Source organism: Rattus norvegicus, chromosome 8 (genome assembly GCF_036323735.1).
Source record: "Rattus norvegicus strain BN/NHsdMcwi chromosome 8, GRCr8, whole genome shotgun sequence".
NCBI classification, from domain to species: Eukaryota; Metazoa; Chordata; class Mammalia; order Rodentia; family Muridae; genus Rattus; species Rattus norvegicus.
The window spans coordinates 64,845,520-64,866,984 of record NC_086026.1 but is presented as its reverse complement, the minus strand read 5'-3'; the positions used below and the strand labels follow the sequence as shown (position 1 = coordinate 64,866,984).

At 40.6% G+C, this 21,465-nt stretch overlaps 1 protein-coding gene across 10 annotated transcripts in view; it reads left to right on the top strand.

Moving 5' to 3' along the window:
- Scaper (S-phase cyclin A-associated protein in the ER) overlaps positions 1-21,465 on the top strand; it is a 399,452-nt gene that overhangs the window by 361,256 nt on the left and 16,731 nt on the right. For 9 of the 10 annotated variants that reach the window (NM_001427719.1, XM_008766363.4, XM_039082386.2 and 6 more), the window contains 2 exons: positions 4,312-4,546; positions 10,412-10,561. In NM_001427719.1, coding sequence (NP_001414648.1) covers positions 4,312-4,546; positions 10,412-10,561 — 385 coding nt within the window. Of the gene's footprint in view, positions 3,348-4,311; positions 4,547-10,411; positions 10,562-21,465 lie in introns of all 10 variants that reach the window. The other variant, XM_063264796.1, reaches the window with a different exon arrangement.

Below are 21,465 nucleotides of genomic sequence, written 5' to 3'. Positions count from 1 at the left end.
AGTTTTGTGACAATTTGACTTTAGCACAATGATATCTATTATTTCGGTGTCTTACCTTCAGGACTATAACATACCACATTCATATTTTTGGAGCCACCAGATTGTGACAGTTTGTTCCAGCAGTAATGGAGAGCTGATAGGCCCGCCATTGTTGGATTACAGCTTTTTCCATTCTAGGGGCCAAGTCTCCCTTGCCTTTAGTGTTTGGCATTCATTGTACTGGAGCACAGGCACTTTGACTTTTGAGCATAGTACCTAAGAGAGTATCATTCCTTTTGTGCTCACACAAAGCCTGGGATATGACGTCACTAGATGATGTTTATTAAGTAGCATACTACAAATATCTCCTTATGATGGCACAAAACTGTATTATGTTAGATTAAGATTGGCTTTCTTGGAATATTCCAAGATTTAAGAGCCAAAACCTGGAATCCTGAAATAACCCATTTCTTTTTGTGCAATGAAGTTCTCTTCCATCACTGGGACATGCACAAATTTAATCCACTCCACTCCAATACTCTGTAGACTATTAAGTATGTTTTTATGGTTTGGGGCTGAAATGTAAGTTTCACAGATGCCTCAGAGATTCTATAAGTAAAAGTTGAATGAAACAAAATCCTGGAAGCTGTGAGAATAGTCTGGGTGGTCACCAGCCCTCTAGCATGCTGGGAGACAGGAGGATGATCATAGACAAACTAGGAACAAGTGAGAGAGAAGAGGCTATAGAGTTTAGAATTGCACACACGTGCTGTTTTAGGCTAGCTGAGACTAGCTGTATAATGGACTGCCCACGATTCATGCCCATGCAAGCTGCTGCTTTTTGCCTAACTATATGCTCCTATAAAGCAGATTTGGATTTTAGATATCACATGGCAATAACGGTAGCCCACTTAGACCTGTCCGCATTTAAATCTACTGTTAATGAATTCATATAAGTACTTCCCTAAAACCTCTAGTCCTGTATCTAAATTAAAAAACTTAAAATCTAGTAAAAATTGAAAAGGTTTTACATTTTAAAGTATGGTATACAGAACTTCACATCTGATTTTTAATATCTTTCATGTATTTTTAAAGTATTTTTATTAATTTTTGAGAATCGTTTGCAATGTATTTTGATTGTTTTCTTTCCTCCTCTCAATTCCTCCCAGAGCCATTCCTATTTTTCTGCCCCTCCCAACACACAACTTGTGTCCTTTTTTTTTTTTTTTTTCTTTTTTTCGGAGCTGGGGACTGAACCCAGGGCCTTGCGCTTGTTAGGCAAGCGCTCTACCGCTGAGCTAAATCCCCAGCCCCTTTTTTTTCTTAATAACAATTATTCTTTAAGGAAAACTTTAGTGCATGCCTGATATGCATAAAACTTTATACTATAAACATTTGGGTTAAAGAGACTAGATAACTTATAGTTAAGACCCAGCAGGAGCCATGATCCTGCTGATGGACAAATTATCTGTATTTTAAGCTGAATCAGAAGTAAACATTGAACCAGTGAGGTGGCTAAGCAGGTAGAGGCACTTGCCTGAGTTTGATCCCTGAAATTCTCACATATTGTCTGATCTGCTCATATGTGTTATAGTGCATATACACATACACATGTACACACACACATATATTGATTGATTGGTTGATTGGTTGGTTGATTGATTGATTGATTGATTGATTGATTGAAGAAAACATTAAATATTTCCCAATGTCCCTTCAGGTTTGCATTAGTCATGAAAGCCAAGAGCTATACATGACCTCACAGCCTTTTTATAGTCCATGAGCTCACTTTTAAGGGAAATATACTTTTCCTTAAAGCAATATTATATGTGTTTTTGAACCATTTCCACACCTTGGTCCCTGAATGCTTGGTTGATTTTCCTCAGCCAACACTTTTATTTCCTTAGGAGATATTCACTAAAGACTGAAGCTGTGTCATTAGCTGTTAGATCAGCCCTTTCCCCCATAATGGGAAGGGAGAAACACTGTGCTGATGGCCTTTTCTTTGATGTTTTGTTTGGGTTTTATTTTGTTTTGTTTGTTTAACTGGTTGGTTTTTTGTATTTATTCTTCAGAAGAAAAAACAGTGAATTCATGATACTTTATAATTGCTAAGAAAGGTTATGGTAGTGTTTTCTAGCAATAAAGCTATAATCCCAAATGTCTGATTTACAGTATGCTAATAGTCTGTTGAAAATAGCAGGCACAGTAAGGGAAAATCAGCATTCAGATTCATAAATAATAAAACTCTTGTCTCCAGAGTCATGCATCCTTGGAGGTCTGAAAGTAGATTAGGAATTAGTTTTAGGGAGAACTGCCTTCTGCCTTCTGCCTTCTGTTTGAACAGGCAGCCAATTGTGTCCAAACCTGGGTCTCTTTTTGGAACCTTCATAATAACTGTAGCCAAATTACTATCTTTTCATGTCTGTAGTAGGGTCTTACCCTAATTCTTTTGCGTTTGATGGCACTAAGGGCCAAGTGATATTCACTAACAAGTTTTATAAAAAGTGCTCTAAATGTGCGTATGATCAAATAAATTTGAATCTTTATTAAGTAGCATACTACAAATATCTCCTTATGATGGCACAAAACTGTATTATGTTTAACAATAGTTAGTGATTTGCAAATTCTGACTAAAGAAAAGGCAGAGAGAAAATATGAAATCAAGTCCTGTTCTGTGTGGATGCTTTGGTCTTTGGGCAGAGCATTATGTATTAAGACCTGCATCATGCCCCTGCCTCTGCTACTTAAGAAACTCATGTGACCTGCTTTAAGTTGTAGTTCTTCCATTGTGCGTGAGAGTTGTACCTTGCCTACCGACTATAAGAAGACTTCACATGAGGTACTATATTCCATGAGAAGAGTATAAGGAATACAGGAATGTATCATGCTTTGTGGATGTGTTCTGAGCAATATCTGAAACAATATATCTGAGGCATAAATGCTGACTAGAGTTATCAGTCGAACTCTACTTCAATGCAACTGCTAAGTTAAAACCAATAGAATAATCCCTTTAGACAAGAAATTCACTAGCCAGCCCTCCCAGTTCTGACTTAATTAGTGATATCTTCTGACTGTTTCGAGGCAAGATAATGAGATAACCATAGGTGGTCAGTGCCTCTCTCCCTTCTACATTCCAGTTTGAAGGGATGACAACTGATGAAGGAAAGCCTGTCAGTGTTAGGAGCTTGGGAAGGATGTCGCTGCACCGTAGTAGAGTAACTGGGCACTTCTGCTGAGAGCTGTACAGTGATACTGTATGAAGCAAAGAGATGGAGCAGAGCCTTACAACTTCCCAAAGAAAAGGCCAAGTCTCATGAAAGAAGGCAGAAAATGATCCACTTGGAACGGCACCAAGGAACACTAGGGTTTGTCTCTGCTGTAGCTAGGGCCTCTATCACAAAACTTCCATCTTCTCAGAGCCAGGAAAGGGAAAGGGAAAATTCTTTCCAAGCATAATGACAAAAGTGGCACTCTGCAGCCTGCTAGCTTTGAGTGTGACACAAGCTGAACAACTAAGGAAATAAAATGTACAGTTTAAGTTTAGGCCTAGACACCTTGTGCCAGAGTAAATACGGAAGAGCCCCTTCAAGCACACTAGCAATGAGGTAAGGAGGGCGTTTCCACGGAGAGTAATCTGTTGCTGCTTCTTGGAAGCCAGGGATGCAGTGACGAGTGAGTACTTGGCAGCGGTATCCGCGTTGACTGCGTGTCTTGGTCCTAAATGCTCTGTACGCCTTAGTGCAGGAACGGGGTAGATTCAGTAAAACCTTGCTGGTTCACTGTTGACTTTAAGGATTCATTTACCACTGAACTGCCTCTTCTGTTTCATCAATAGACATACCTCAGTGACTGAATCTGATTGTTTGGGGACATGCCCTCCACAATATATTCAGTAATACTGTTTTAATCTAGAACAGTACCTACAAAAGCAGTTGAAGCATCTCCCCTCAGTGTACAGATACACTGTGGATTTCCTCTCTGGAGGAAAACTACAGTGTTTAGATGTCTGAGTCTACAAAGCTCTTAAAGCTCTATGCAGTTTGTCCAGATGTAGGCACTAGAGATAGTGGGGTATCCTGGGCTGCCAAGCGAGGGGAAGGCAGTAGTGGCCTCAGCACCAACTGCCTGGTGCTCAGTTACCACTCCTACACAAGCTGATGTCCCAAGGGCAGGTAGGGCTGGCTACATGTTACTGGTGGTCTCGTTACCTTATTACACAACTCAGGGGGTTTGCTTTTAATAGTCTGTGTAGTGCGTTCCATTTAACCTATAGAAATCCTAACATCCTTTAACTAGACTTTTCTCAAAGAGTTGTGTTTTCTTTCTCAGGTCTTCTAGCATATTTGACAGTAATCACCAGGATCCCACAGGGCTGACAGCTGCTCTTCAAGCTACAGACTTGGCTGGAGTTCTACACATGCTCTACTGTATCCTCTTCCACGGCACCATCTCAGACGCCAGCACTAGTCCCAAGGAGAGTTACACCCAGAACACCATCCAAGTAGCCATTCAGAGTTTACGTTTCTTCAACAGCTTTGCAGTTCTTGACTTGTCTGCTTTTCAGGTACTAAAACCTTGGTTCACGTTGGTTTTAAAACCAAGAAAAAGTTAGTACATGTGTGTACACGTGTGTGTGTGTGTGTGTGTGTGTGTGTGTGTGTGTGTGTGTGTGTGTTTCCTTGCATGTGCATGTGGAGGCTGGGCATTCTCTATTGCTGTCTATCTCCCCTGCACCCTGCCCATTCAGGGTCTCACTGTGTGTTCTTGGCTGAGACTCCTACAAAGACCAGTTGGCCTCATACTTGCACAGCCCTACCTGCCTCCACCTCTGGAGTTCTGGTTTAATGGTGTGAGCCACAATGCCTGGCTCACTGAACATGGAGCTCAGCTTTTATGGTACACTTGCTCCAGGCAAGCCCCAGGACCTGCATGCACTCTCAGCACTCAGTGGCATGCCAGGTTTCCAATGCAGGTGCTGGAAAGCTAAGATCAGCTCCTCTTTCCTGCACACCAATTACTTACTCACTGAGATATCTTCCCCAGACCCCCAAAATTCACTTTTTAAAAAACTTTTTTGAAGGTTTATTTCCATTTGTATGTTTTTCCCTTTATATGTGTTTATGCACCACATGTATGCTTGGTGCCAGCAGAAACAAGAAGAGGGTGTCAGATCCCCTCTGGAATTGGAGTTCAAGATAGTGGTTAGCCACCATATGGGTGCAAGGAATTAAACCTGGGTCCTCTAGAAGAACAAGTGTTTCCAACTGCTGTGCCAACTCTCTAGTTTCCAAAAAATTAGTCTTTCAATGCGTATATAATGGGAAGTTCTTCTCTGGAATTTGAGATCCTAGATTATAATAAGTAGAATTATAAAGTGTATATACCATTTGTTAAGCTGTTCTGTAGAGTTATATGATATCTGTTCACATTAAATGTTAAATGTGCTATCTCATTTATTCTCATAGCTTTTATGAAAAATATTATTGTACCCATTTTACAGATGGAGAAGCTGCAAATAAATAATTTGTATAAGGTCCTATTTAGCTGAAACAAAACTAGCTACCCATGACTCTCCAGTCTTAAATTTAACCTATGCCACACTACCACTTATAAGTCTTCTAACTTAATTTTTTTAGATAAAGATATTATCATCCCATCAATGTTTAAATATTAACAAAATTAATGGTTTCTTATAGAAATAGAACCAAAATTGCTTAATTATTTTGATTGATATAACTCTTAAGGATGATTTAACTGATTTGTGTCAAAAGTAAAGTGCATTTATATATAACTGTACAAACCACTATAATTTAAGTTTTTATAGCTAAAGAAAGAAAATGACTTTTTGCTTTAATACCATACTGTCAGCTTAAAAACAGACTTTTTCAAGTAGGAAATTTAATTTTCAAAAACACTGAACCTGTTATAGAGCAAGCCCCAAGGAATAGACTTTCCCTGTCCGTTTATTAACTGTCGAGTGATTTCATTAAAAAGGGAACAAACTTGGCAGATGATGAACCCATAATTTAGATGAATTACTTACTAAGAGGAAAGGGGGCTTTGGAGCTTATTGTGCGAAGATAGTGGTCTCTACTATCCTCAGAGGAAACACTTCTGTTGTGAAACTGATGGCATACGCTCAGTTAATTAATGGCTTCCTAGGATTCTGTCCAGAAAGGAAGTTAGTGAGTTTTATCATTGGAGCTTGTATTTTTCAACTTTGTAGAGTGACTTTATTCATCATAAGAACAGAAGCCCCTTCTTTAGGATTAATGTGTTTCTGTTTCCAAAGCAGTTGTCATTCTCTGCAGTTTGCCTAGTTGGAGTAGTTTACAGGCCTACCTAATGTCTGCTCCAGAAAGTGTCAATGAGTGTTACTTCTGGTTACATATGACATTTATCAGAGGACCTCAGAATATAGGGTTCAGTAATCTTCCCATCAAATAAAATGACTTCCTTGTTACCATGGATTATGAAAAAGTACATACTTAAGTGAAAAAGAACTTACCTAAACCAGTTATTTCTATGCATTTAGAAGCAAATACTTAATAGAGTAATTGCAGTGTGATCAGTATTATTGTGATCTCAGACTCTATGAGTTCTGAAATCCTGTAAGGCTCTTCATATCTCATGAGGATGGCTTGGCTCTATGACATGATGACAAGACTTCAGCCAAGAGACCCACAAGGCTAAAGGAAAAGGGAGGGTAAGTGTGCCTTGTAGAAATAAGAACTGAAATTATCCAGAGGTTCCTTCATTCATGGTTGATGCTTGGGATACCTCTAAGACTATGTTTGTGTAGGAACATTGGCCAGAGTACCTATATACAACCTATTTGTATAATTCAGGCTTCTCAAATGATTATGATATCAGAGTCCTGAGGGGGAAGATCCTAGAAGGAAGCTTCTGGAAAGCAAGTGTTCTAAAAGAACCAGACAGCAGCTACATGGTTTTTTATGATCTAGTTTCAGAAGTCATATACCTATACATACCTGAGGCAAAAGGTACCTGACTACAAAAAATTGAGGACAGCCTGTATCACACTGTTAGGCCTGGTCTCAAAAATAATGTTAAGAGGGCTCAGTAGTTAAAATTGCTGGCTGCTCCTGCAGAGGACTCAAGCTTATTAGTTCTCAGCACCCACATGAAGTTGACAGCCACATGGCAAGTTCAGTTCCAGGAGATCACATGGCCTCTTCTGACCTCTGTAGGCACCAGACATGCATTTGGTACACATACATACATGCATTGCAAGTACTTGTGTATACACATAAATTAATATCTTTTAAAAATAATAATAATTTTTAAAGCCCAATATGGTTGGAAAGAAGGGAGGGAGGGGAAAGGAAGGAAGAGGAGGAAGCAAGATGATAGGAGTTCAAGACCTCAGTAACATAATGAGCTAGGGGCTAGCCAAGTGAGACCCTGTCTCAAAAAACAACAGCAACAACAACAAAATACACACACACACACACACACACACACACACACACACACACACACACACAGGTACATACTAGTTGAATCACTCATAAGACTCATAAGATTGAAAGACATAGGTAAGACAATTGTCAAATATTTGAGGGCTTATTAAACACCACTGTTTAATAAGCTCTTTGACACATCTGTCACACAGACACCACTGATGATCAAATATGCAATATTCAAATGACTATGCAGGTATATAGCAGTGAGTGAGTTTGGGAAGAAAATACTATTTTCATGATAGATATGATCAGAAAAGCTCATGTTCTAGATCATAGAAACGACCCCATGTCAAAGGTAAGATTTCATGAGGGATGGGGAAAGAGATTTCCAGTGGAGTAAAAGAAAATGTACATCTCAGCATGGTCCTGACTTGAGAAAATGTGGAGGTGACCATAGAAGGCTAGAAGGAACTAAAGACAAAACTGAGCCGAGGCAGGTGGCCTAAACTATTAAAGCATGAGACAAGATGACATGAGGAGCATGTTGGTTCCCCTCACATCTCCACATATCACAGGAATTCTGCGTGCCACAGACTCATGCTCATCAGATCCCTGAGCTTGGAGTTGGACTGACCCCAGTAAACAGTCCCACCACCATAAAGTGTGTGGCCTTGGGAAAGCCATCTAAGCATTTAATCCAGTACCCTCATCTAAAGCAAATTAGAAACATCTACCTCACAAAACAGAAGATTTAATAAAATTACAGAAGGTATTGTGCTGGTCAGCATTACTAGGCCCCAGTCTCTGAGTCTGGGCCCAGCCTTGGCAACCCACTTGCTGGGCCTTTCTATGGATGCTATTAATGAGTTTCTTTCTGTATGGCTTGTGAAGTTGTGTTTGCTGAGTGTCCTGGAAGATGTTGAATCAGAAAGTGCCGAGTGCAGCATTCATATTTCTCTACTTTTCTTCAGAGCCACACATCTGTGTGCTTGCTTTGTGTGAAAATTTATCATGTGATAACAACAAAAGGGTTATCTGTTAGAATGTTTTCATCATGTACCAATAAGACTTTAAAATATCTCCCCCTCATCAAAGAATGTGAATTCACTCTGAAGTCACACTGGCACAAGTGGCCTGGAGGTCAATGATACTGTATATTGCATTTGCCATGACAGTTTTTAACAATTGAAGGTGGTCTCAAGAAACAAATCAATGTACTGACTTGGCAATTAATTCTGGCTAGAAAGGAAATATAGTTTCCTTGAAAAATTGGTTTGATTTTTATATTCAAACATACATGCCCCTTGACCTGCTCTTATCAGGAAAGGTTAAACAGAGGGCACTAGGTCACAGCATGCTGGACGAGACTAATTAAATAAGGGCTGAACTGAGAAGGTGTCAAGACTTGATTTAAAGGAGCAAAGCCCTCCTGAAGTGTCTGGGGCTTGAAAAATACTTGGGTTGGGGGTTGTCTTGGGGCAATAGAACTGTGATGGGGAGACACTCTGAAAGTCAGCAGTCATAGCACTAGAGCAGTGCCCACCTGCAGGGCTGTTTCACTCAGCTAGACAGTGAAGTAACTGAAATTTCCAAGCTACAATAGTCTGACCTGGTCTCAAACTCAACAAGACCTCAAATAAAGAGATGAGTTTAAAGCAGTGTGTTTCCCACAGGCCGGCAGCAGTGCTTCATTCCAGTGTGGGCTGCAAGTGTATTCTGTGGGCTTCGCCTCTCCCCTTTGCCCTCCTGTCGCTCTGTCTGCTTGACATGTTTATTAAATAGAAGCTTCAGGCTGCACAGGCAGACTCACATTCTCCTCCCAAGTCGCCCACCACGGATGGCCCACAGCCTATCTGGAGAAAAGATCCCACAAACCTTAGAGCTAAAGGGCTCCCTAGTTCCTGGAAAGATTTTTTTGTTTTGGTTTGGTTTTTCGCATCTTTTGGTAGCCTTTGTTTTAGAGCACTATTTATTTGAATAATAATTAATTCTTATTTAGATTTTTCCATTTGAACATAAGTAAATAATTAAAAGTGGGTATTTGGTGGTAGGGATGAAAAAAAAGTGGGTATTTATCTCTATGTATAAAGGTGGGGAACACGGCTCAGTGGTGGAGTATCTTTGTGTTATGTACAAGGCCCTGGGTACAATCCCCAGAGCCTACAAACCACTTAAGTGTCTTTGCTTTGTATAAGAATGTAGTTTATCCTTCGGGAAAAAAGTCTTAGAAATTAGCTTACACAGTATATGCACAGATGAAATTTAATATTTATGCTCCTACATATTTTCTACAATAAGAATTCTTATCTAATGAGAAAATATAAGTTATTAAGTATGGAAGAGACAATTGCTTTTGGTAGAGTGTGTTTTGAATATATGTGTTATGGGCATTCGTTCTGCTCTATTTACTACCCTTTAGGTAAGATATTACATTTATTTTGATCATTTATTAGATTAAGAACCCCTGAACTAATTGCTGCCCACAGTATAATAGTCAGGTTCATGATGTTTTTGTAGATTTTTTTTGGAGCTAAGGACTGAACTCAGGGCCTTGCGCTTGTTAGGCAAGCGCTATACCACTGAGCTAAATCCCCAACCCTGGGTTATATGTTTCTTATTTGTTTTTGTTTTTAAAAGAAAGAAACCCTGGGGACATGGGTATGAAGATTCTAAGAGAGTTCAGAATGGTAAAAGGATATAGTATATGAAAAATCCAATAAAAATTAATATAGAAACTTAAAATAAATTAAGGTTCATGTAAATTTCTTTACAAACATTTGACAGCTAGCCTGTTCGAAAGTTTCTCCATTTTTCTGAGAACAGGAACTCTGTTATTAAATGCATGCTACTTGCTAAGTGTTGAAAGAAGGAAGGAAGGACAGACGGACAGAGTATATCGTCCTTCTAACCTCATAACAGAGAGTGCAGAACCTCGACTTGCTGTCTGATATACAGCCCCAGTCTCCCTGGGCTGGGACTTCTAACTGCTCCTTATCTGTCAGTCTATTGTAGGGGCAGAGGGCTTGTCCCTGGCATTCCGGCACATGGCTAGTTCCTTGCTGGGCCACTGCAGCCAAGTGTCCTGTGAAAGCCTCCTCCATGAGGTCATCGTCTGTGTGGGCTACTTCACTGTCAACCACCCAGATAACCAGGTAAGAGCCTCTGGAAGGTACCTCAGATTACTCCCAGCACTGAGGGTGTGAGGTATTGCAGTGAGAAAAGACAGGCTAGCCTGCTGGAACCCATCTGGGCTGTATGAAGGCCTTTAACCAGGCTCCAAGGATATTTGCTGGTTTTATCTCTAAAGGGATATTTGATCTATACCAGTAGTACAAGGACCTCCTCTTAAAGCTATAAAGGTAAGATATTTTAGTAAAATACGTTTAAAGTACACAGAATCGTCCTTCTCTCGTACACAGTCAGCTTCACCTCCTGGACCATATGAATGTCAGTACTCTTTCTCTGATAAGGGAGCATCTGCATGTCTTGGCTCAGATCACGCAGCAGACATGTAAAGCTGGCCTTGGCCTTGCTCTGTCTAGGTGTTCAGAGGCTTCCAGATCGTTTGGGGCAGAAGCTAAGAAGGCAAGGTTCTGGCTTCTCCTGTTTGAGAGACAGACATAATTTTGTTCATGGCTACTCTATTTGGTTTCTGAGTAGGGTTTCTTCTAGGAATGCATTCTCCTGCTTTATGAAGGTGGAATGTTTGTTATAAATCAGAAAATGATAACCTTATTTCTCTTTTAATTTATTTTTTAAATAAATCATGGCACAACTAACGCATCAAGCTAATTCTTAACTACCTCATTTATAGAGTTGGTTGTATAGATTATAGCTGAGCAAAATATCTAAACATTCCACTAACTTTTACTCTAAGCTCACTGGCTTTTATTTTAAGCAAATCTAAAATAAATGTAACTATTGGATTTTTCAGCCTAGAGCATACTAGAAGATAGGAGGAGAGATGAGTGTGCTGTCATGGCCAAGCACAAGGCAAGAAGGTGCACACCAAGAGCTGCCAGTACATGTCTGAGAGGAGAGAGGGCTAGAGAACAAGACAAGCCTAGAAGACAGAGTCACAGACTTGTAGGTCTTAGAAATAGTCAGCCCTTAGTAAACATGGGGGCAAAGTGGGTCTTCAGTGTGTTCTCTGTAAGAAGGGAAAGAAATGGACAGTCCATGTAAAAAAATTCTTGTGGTTAAAATATAGATGGTCTAGGTGCTTAGAAGGAATATATATAATATATATGTATACATATGTGTATATATATATATATATATATATATATAATATAATTTTTTTCCTTTTCCCAAACCCTGCGGCCAGGAGGCAGCTGTTTGCTGCCTCACACTGTGAAAATGCTCAGGAAACTCCTTCCCTTGCAAACAGTCAGGTTTTTGTCCTCTCTAAGGACCAGGCCCATAAATTGATAAAAGTTTTAAAACCTACTCTGGAAACAACTGGCGAAGAGACTCTCCTGTGTGGGTTTATTTTCTTTGTGTGTATCAATCTACTGAATGATTTTTATCTCGCCTTCAAGTTTCTTCTCATGGTTGTGACCACAGAGTATTCCCTATTTGTTATGAAAAAGACATGGCAAATATAAAGAGTAAAATGGAATCCCCATTGTTTCTGATTGCAGCATCTGAAATGGTCACTAACAGGTTTCCTTCCAGAGTCTTCTTAATGAATAATTTTATGTAGCTGAACTCATATTGCATGTGTACTCATGTCCTGCTCTCTGCACTTCATTTTATACCAGAATATCATTTTTAATGGCTTTACCATGTGTGGACATTCATAGTTTACCTAACGATTTCCTGTTTTATATGTGATGGTTTATGCTATATATCATGATATTCTGCTACACTTGTAAAAGCTGACCAGTTTGTGAGTGTGCCGCTTAGCAATTGTACACTAAGTGTGAGTGTGCAATTCTACAGCTAGAGGTTTCATTCTTAACAGTACATTTCATGCTGCTATGCTTTGAAACTTTTTGCATAAATCAACTCCATTATGACAAGTTTATGGAATTCAGACTTTTGTGGGGTTTCCGCGTTTCCTGCTGATGCTAGAGCACACAGTAGTCCTCCACTTTAAAGTCCCATACTTTAGTTGGTCTCACCAGAATGAACAGAGACTGGAACAGGGGAACATGTATCTAAAAGGATAAGGAAAAAACAGCCGAAATGGGGAGAGAGAGCATGGGGGTAGGAGTAGAAGAGGGAAGGGTTAGGAGGGGACAAAAGTGGAAGAGGAAGAGGTGGTGGCAATAGCCACTGCCCCATCAGTCTTGAGCTGAAAGAAGAAAAGGATGCAGTAAGCTTTGGAGGTCACTGTTCAGAGATGATGTCACGCAGAGGACAAGATTAGAAGAGTGAAAAATGCCAGACCTTGTGTCTAGGGTACTTTGCCTCCCACAGGTATCTATTGAATCAGAGAAGCCAGTTTAACTCTGAGACAGAAGATTCTAAAAAGCAAAGATTTGTAGCAACGCAATTTCTAAGCATCACCTTGTCCTGTGGAGATCTTGGTACTGTTGTGCCCAAGTGTTGTCTCTCACCTCGTCAGCACTACAGTACAGTATGATGTTAATTCCTGCCTCAGATAGGTAGGTAGGAAACGTGTTCTAAGAGGCAAGTTAAGCTCCAGAAACAAAGAAAAGCACTAGGAGACTTAAGTGAGGTGTGTAACTGGCTCATCCATTGGTGGTCATGTATGTGTATCTTGGACAGCAGTTCCTGCCCTCACAATGCCATCATGGGTTTTCTGAGCATAATGTGTGTATCCCACTTCAGAAGACCCATAAAAAGTCTAGGGAGTTATAAATAAGTCCAGACCACAATCTAGCAAGTAGAGGGCCTGGGTTTTAGCTCAGCTCTGCTTCTACTCTACCTATGTGATCTTAGATGAACCCTCCCCTTTAGGTTCTTGGATCTGTGACTGTTGAAAAGTAGAGTAGTTCTGGAGAGCAGTGATGTTTACACTGTGTGAGTGTGTCCGTGTCTGTGAGTGTGTGTGTACATATGTGTCAGTGTATGTGTGTGTTCTTGTGTGCGTTTGTGTGTTTTCATAATATATGTGTTCCTGTGTGTGTGAGTGTATGTACATGTGCATGTGCGTGTGTCTGATGCTAAATTGTAGGGCTAAAATGTTTCAGCTGCTAAATTATATGTTATATATGTTTCATATGATTAAAAAAAAGATTGTACTGAGATATGCCTTGAGTCAGTAACATTAAAAGTCTGAGACAACAGACCAGCATCTGATTTCAGGGGGATTCTACACCTGAATTTGTGGTTTTTAGATCCTCCTTACTCTCCTCCAGATCCTGTCAGCACCAGACAGTGTAATAAGCTGCCTCCCACTTGTGGCAGCTTGTAATTTAAAGCTCACAATCTCTTGGCTTCCCCAGTATGAACCAAGGAGAATGAGAACCATTGGCAGACACAGCAAACTTCTCTGGGTGACTTGTGGAGCTTTGCTTTTATCTGTTGTGTCCCCTAGCCCAAGTGGGGACCTATGCCAGGCTCTGTGGGCTAGGCTACACAGAGAAAAGCATAAGGCAGACAGCCACAAGTCACTGAGGTGACAACTATTTGTATCCAATGAAAATGGGGACTTTTCTGCTGTTAAAAAGGTGTGTATTTGCTTTCTTTAAAAAGGAATTTGTTAATTCCCTTCCCCACCAAACCACAAATTTGCTAAGCGAACATTTGCTAAAAAGATCCGGTAAGAGCAGCTATAAGCTCTTGCCCAGCTCATGCCTGTGGAGCTTTTATCCTAGAAGGTCACCTGGGCAGCCCCACCTCACAGACCAGTGGTGGTATATCCTTCACCTACACCCCTGTTCTCAGGGAATCAGTTCAGCCTGGTGGGAGAAATGATGATTCTTAGTTCAGGTAAGTTTCATGTTCCTTTGCAGGGCATGGTTTTCCAGAGAGGATCCTTCTCCTCCTGGGGAAACAACATGTTTTTCTACAAGACAGGGTCCTGAAAATCTTGCTGCAGCCTAAGTCTGTTTGATTAGGTGACTTCTTTGCATAAAGGATTGGCCTTTTTTTTCCCCTTGCTGTCACTTAGTCAATTAACCAGAAGGGCTGAGCCCCATAATACCACAGATCACTTCAGAAGAGTAAGCCAGATAATAAAAAGTAATGCCCTGTCGTGATGGAACCAATCATCTGTTTCCTATAGGTTTACAGTATCTAATTAAAATGATGTTTTAATCAAAAGCTTCTCTGTATTTTACATTTTCATGACTTTCTAAATTCTTTCCCATTTAATTATTATAATGAACATAATTAATATGTGCTGTCAGCTCCTCACTTTATTTACATTGTATTGGATAATTAAATTTGGTCTGATAATTAAATTAACTCAAATGAAAGATTGTATGGCCACCTGAATATTACTGTCATGGGAATAAGCACCTTTGCATATTCATTTTGATTAGTGAATGCTTTTCTCATTAGGAAAGGCCTGATAGAGTCCAGGTACCTCAGCTTCAGTCTTACAATAACTGAAAGCAAAGATTGCTTTGGTCCACCTGTACCAGGCAGCCTCTGTAGTACTAGGAAGAAAGATCAGAGCCTTATACTTCCTCAACTCAGGACCCCTTTTTGTCCAAGAAATTGTTGCATGACCCAGAGTGGATAAGTATATAAACTAGGTATAAAAATCAAACATTTGCTGATAATAAATCATGAAGGAATTTATTTTAAAATAATCCTTGGACAATGTAAGTTTACTATTGAGTAAAAACTGAAGCAAACATGGTACTAATTAGATGGGTGTGCCTATTTCTTTTTATATAAATAATTAAATATTAGCTGAATATTTAATATTGCAGATCATAGAGCATCTTCAACAGTCTTCAGAGTTGACTGATATCTATTAACATCAGCATGAAGACCTCCACTTCAGTGTCAAGGCAGCAGGGTGGGAGGGGGTGTGGATGGGGTGCACACCCTTATAGAAGAAGGGGGAGGGGGCTTATGGACAGGAAAATCGGGAAAGGGGATAACATTTGAAATGTAAATAAAAATATCCAATAAAATATATACTAAATAAATAAATAATACCTTCACTCATATACATACATAGTACAAAATGGCAAAAGTAGGATTAGTAGGATTAGCTTTCTGAAGGTTGTTTAGTACCACAAGTCAAGTCTCAAAACATACATTCAAGTGACATTAGGTGTCTTTAGGACTATATGTGTATATGCAAATGCATATGTATATATAATAACAATTAGTGGGAAAAAGTCATGAATTTGAAGGAGAGGAAGAAGGGGTTATGTGGAAGGGTTTGGAGGGAGGAAAGGGAAGGGAGGCATGTAATTAAATGTGATCTCAAAAATTAAATTTTTTTTAAAAAGTATGTTTAGGGCCCTTGAAATTATGGGAAATTCTGTCCTAAGGTGAGGACAAATCCATTTCCTAGGATTTTTTTTTCTTTTAAGAAATTCAAAGTAGCAACTCTGACAAGGTTTTAAAATCAAACATTAGAACACATCACAATTCAAAGATGCATTCATTTGACACTTAGAGGACAGCAGGAAAATATTAGAAGTCTTTTTCTGTAATTGAGCCATTATGTTTCTGAAAGAGCAGAAACTTTGCTTGTACTGTAAAAACTCTTCATTTCAAATCAAATATAAATAGCTTTGAATCAGAGCCGAGTGTTTCCGGTTTATTTGTTGATGTCGGGGTATGAAGTCTATGTGTAGTTAAAAGTGTGCATGTTTTATTTTCAGAATCACAGGGACAGTGACGGTACAGGATGTGACATGGGAAAGTGCTGCCCCAATCACCTGGAGCCATCACATGTGACTTTGCATTAATGTTTGATCACTGCATGTTGAAAGCCTTTTCCTGTTGGCACATTTTTCAGTCACCTCAGTCATTTATATGACCGAGTAATAAAGTCGTGATCCCACAATTCAACAAGCTGGAATAGAGAGCGTGCTCTGCACTGCATTAGAGGCACCGGGATGCTTCTAGGAAGACGAGAACAAGCAGGGAGACTAGACAGTGGGCTTCTACGTGTGATTGTGTGGTGTGTCTTTTCCAAGTCATTTAGTAACTTAATTTTTTTTATTTGTTCTTGTTTTTGTTTTAGTTTGAGGTTTTTTATTTGTTTGGTTTTGATTGGTTAGTTATTGTTTTGGCTTGGTTTGGGTTTTTTTTTAGGGGTTTTCTTGTTATTGTTTTTCAAGGCAGGGTTTTCCTGTGCAGCTCTGGCTAACCTGAAACTCAGAGATCTGCCTGCCTCTGCCTCTAGAGCGCTGGGATCAAAGGCGTGCACCATCCCATGGACTTGTTTTCAGATAGGATCTCACTGTGTAGATCAGGCTGACCTCCCAAGTCACCTCTACCTGTTGGATGCTGGCATTAAATGTGTGCACCATGCCTGGTGACTGTTTAATCTGCTGCACTTGTGTCGTTTAGTCTACATGAGTAAATTCTCCATTTTATCCCACCAGTGTCAAGGAGGACTCGGTTGTGGTTTGGTGCAATTGCTTAGTAGGGCATTCACCACCGAGCTACCTCAGACTTTCCCTTGTAGTGTTGACTTTTTTTATTTTTTAATTTATGTGTATGTGTATAAATCAAAGAACAGTTGTGAGAGTCAGTTTTTTTTTCCTTCCACCACCTGATTCTGGGAACACAGGCTTACAGCCAGCACTTTTACTGGCTGGGCCATCTCACTGCCCTTTCTGGAGTTTTGTCTTCCTTTGTTTGTGTTGTATTTGTTTGCAGTGTCAGGGCTTGAAATCAGAGCCTCACACGTGGTAGGCAAGTGCTCTTCTGCTGAGCTCTCCATCTCTGCTTCAGCTGTGTTCTGAGAATGGCAGTTTGCCTAGCAGTTACCTGAATCACAGCCCAGCTTTTAGAGCATTCAGACCCGGCCTAAGTCCTGCTCAAACATCCTTTTCTTACTCTTTGTCTTTCTCAAAGTTCGATGATCCATCCTGGGCCCCACCTACTTGGTACACTCTACCGGCCTCATCTAATCCCTGCAGTAGCTGCTGCTGCATTGGGCTGAGAGTGAAGAGCACGTCCAACACTCAAGGCCTTGCTGTCATCCCAGCGTCAGCACCTCATTCTTGACCTGTCACCCAAGCCACCATCTTTCTACGTTTTCTCCATAGGATAGCTGTAAGTCCTTTCAGAAGGTGGAAGAAGTACATCGTTTCCAAGGAAAAGCCCAAGAATTTCAGTAATGGGACTGTTTTAGAGCCAGGCTCTTACCAGTATTACAGTACCAAAGAAAACACGGGACTTGAGGGACAAGAGTAGACCATTAAAAGTAATATTTGCCTACATATGTATGTCAGTGATGTGCCTGCAATTGAAAGGAAGAAAGCTGCCAGCCACTAATTCTGGCTATGTATAGCGAAGTCAGCCCTCTCAGGATCCAAGCATAAGACCTTGCACTCCCTCATCATTTGACCTTTCCTACACAAATTCAGTGCCCTGACACGTGCTCACTAGATAGATAGATAGATAGATAGATAGATAGATAGATAGATAGACAGACAGACAGACAGACAGACATTCTTAGGGTTTTGCTGCTGTAAACAGACACCATGACCAAAGCAAGTCTTATAAAGGACAGCGTTTAGTTGGGACTGACTTACAGGTTCAGAGGTTCAGTCCCGTTATCATCAATGTGGGAGCATGGCAATGTCCAGGCAGGCATGGTGCAAGAGGAGCTGAGAGTTCTACATCTTCCTCTGAAGGCTGCTAGAAGACTGACTTTTAGACTGCTAGGACGAAAGTACTAAAGCCCATGCTCACAGTGACACACCTACTTCAACAAGGCCACACCTCCTAATAGGGCCTCTCCCTAGGCTTGCCCACACATGGTCAGGTAGTCACAGCAACAATCCCACTTCTTGATTCTGATTTTCTGTTGTTGGCAAGACTTTTATCAGTATGACAAAGTACCCTAGATCCAGTCCCTCACCCCTAACCCTTGGAATTTGAGTCCACTGTAGACACTGTTCAAAGCTTGAGGAGAGTTACTGCTTAATTCTGTAGCAGACCTGATCTTTGCCCAAGTGGTGCTGGTTTGAAGGTTTGAGGCCTATGGTGAGGCATAGTGGAAAATTAAGATAGAGCAGACAGACATACTTATTTTGGACAGCCAAGTAGCAAAGATTGTACCTCTCTCCACAGGTGGGCTTTTCTATTCACATTTTATTCCATCATCTAGACCCAGCCTCTGGGATACTACTTCTCACATTCAGGGCAAGTCTTCCTGACCCTGAGTTAATCATCTGTGGGAGCACCCTTACACATACATACAATGTTTTACTAATATCCTCAGCTGCTCTCAATCTAATCAGGTTGACAGAAAACCATCAGAGCACTGCAGTCTCGTTAGTTTTGCCACCTCATAGTACCTGATGTGCGGGGATCTTCATTAGGATTTAAGAGATTAATAGTTTGCTCTTGAAGCTTGATGAAAAGAACCTGGTCTTTGGCCATGAATATATTGATTGAATATATTACCAGCTGTTCCATTCTGTAGCTTTGTGATCCTAGACAAGCCACTTACCTTCCCATTGCTTATGTTATTATGTGATATGTAGATCATATTAATAACATGCCATGTGATTGTTATGCACAGTGAATTAAATCAGTTGCTTAGCAATTAGTACGTTCCCTAGCCCAGAGCAAATGCTAACCGGTGATATCATTGGAACTATTATTGTTTCCCCCACCCCCAGATTCCCTGCTCCTAATGAGAAAAGCCCCTGTATCCATTCAAGTCAGCTTTGACACTTAATACCATCTTAAGTAGGTTATCTCTGCTGTCAGAGTATGTTCTCCCATCTGCTGAGAAGATGGAGAAAGCTATGTGACTCCGGCCTCCAATGTTCCTCTGTGAACCCAAAGCACAGGCTTGTCTTCTCATAACCAGGCCTCTAGACTGTTACTTCACACACTGCTCTGACCCAGCCACCAAGGAGTCCCAGGACTGTCAGTCTGGCTCAGCCAACTGGCTGCCTTCCCAAGAGGTATGGCTGGTTCAGCTGAACCTGCCTGACGACTAGTCAGTGTTTGCTTGTCTGGAAAGCAGTGAAGGTAGGAACAGAAGCAGAGGGGAGGAAGCCCTCACACCCAAATACAGCTCTGTGTTTAGCCAAGTAAAGAAGCACTAAACTTGCTGGGAGGTGCACGGAGATTGTGTTAGGAAGAGAGACTAGAAAGTGGGTCACATGAATCAATGTGAACATTTAATGGGCCTTAATTGGAACCTTATCCTGCTGTCCTTAGAGCAGAGAGATGAAAGCACAAGAAATCTGAGCGACCATTTATTTTACTTGAGAAAGCAGTAAACTGAGACTACAAAAAGATTTGACTACTATTATATTTTTATGATTAAATAAAATTGTCATAGACTAGTGCTAGTGAGCCCATAAATGCGCCATGGAATGCACCCATAGTTTCTGGCAGCTGTTGGATTATGGTCAGAAAACCTATCTTCTGCATTTGTGAACCCTGCCGTTCTAACACCACACAGCAGCTTATGGGAAGGAAAGCCTACCCAGTTCTGCTGGCGGAGTCACTGGAGTGTTTGTGTCTTAAGGCATTACTAAAGTCTTTGTTTCCACAGATCTCTCTTCCCCATCCTCCTACATTGTGCCATTAGAATGAGCAGAATCTCTCAATCTCTCTCCGTGTGTGTGTGTGTGTGTGTGTGTGTGTGTATGTATGTATCTATGTCATGTGTATGTCTGTTCTTTATATTTTAAATATTTTAATTTTCACACTCTAGGCTCTGAGGTTGAATTGGTATATTTCATATAATAACTTCTGTTATTTCTTTTTAAGAAAAAATATATTTTAAACCCTCCCTCTTTTACCATATTTACATATACTATCTGTAGTTGTGGTCAGCACAGGTGTGTCCATGTGTACATGGTCATAACACAGGACAGGATGATGTCTGGGAACTTGGAGGCCTTCAAAGATCATCTAGCTGACTTCCCTTGTGGCCAGAGAAGAGAGGCCTTCCTTCCTGCCTGCCTTGGAGCTGGTCCTCCCAACAGCCTATCCAGAGCTGCTATAAGTGCCTTCCCTTGTTCTACTCCATCCCAGCAGCAAATGGGATACGGAGACACAGGCACAGAGAAAATCTGAACTAGTCCTCAGATTGGTCATGATGTGACCAGTGCTCTATAAGCAGGCTTCCTCAGATATCCGTTAAACTGGAAGCAGAGTTTATGTATAGTCTCTGACAAATCCTAGAACTGATAGCTTAGTGTTGGCCAAGTGTGGGACTAATCTAGCACAAGCTTCTACTGCAGGATGCGTTTGGAAGGGATTTAGAATGTGCTTCTTTTAAACTATAGCTCTTTTCCTCACAAAAGATTTGAGAAATAATAATTTTTTAAAAAGAGGCCTTATCATGCAACAGAACACTAGAGGGTGATTTATTCTTGGGTAAATGCCAACATTGTGAATTTTGTGACCCTTTAGACGTTTACCAGTCATTCCTTCTCTTGTTTATTAGCTTTTACTAAATGCTCGCCCTGTTTCAAAACATGTGCTAAGAGATTCAGAAATACCTACCGTCCCCACTGTTTTTGAGGAGTCCACAGACCAGGTACTGTCTTAGACTCACAGGATAGTAGGCAATAAAATAGACCGTCTTTGCCCTTATGTTCTGAAATTCAAAGAGAAAAGAAAGACCACTCAGATCTGTGATGGAGATACTCCACAATGGAAACAATGCTTGTGCTGGCATATGAAAGTAAACGAAGGTTACTGGGTCACTCAATGGGAATGTGAATAGGAAAGAAGGTAAGAAAGGCACTGAGGGACAAAATAGCTTGACAGGTACAGGGAGCTGCGTGCTGTTCATTATGGCTGAAACTTAGCATTGAGCAGGCACAAGAGCTAAGCCTAAGATGAGGCAGAACCCAGGTCATGAAGGACCTATGTGGTGACCAAGGACTAGGAGGTTGAGGAGCCCGATACTATTAGCGTGTGGCTGATGTGCTGAGACACGGATCACACGCCAGTATTTGGAGAA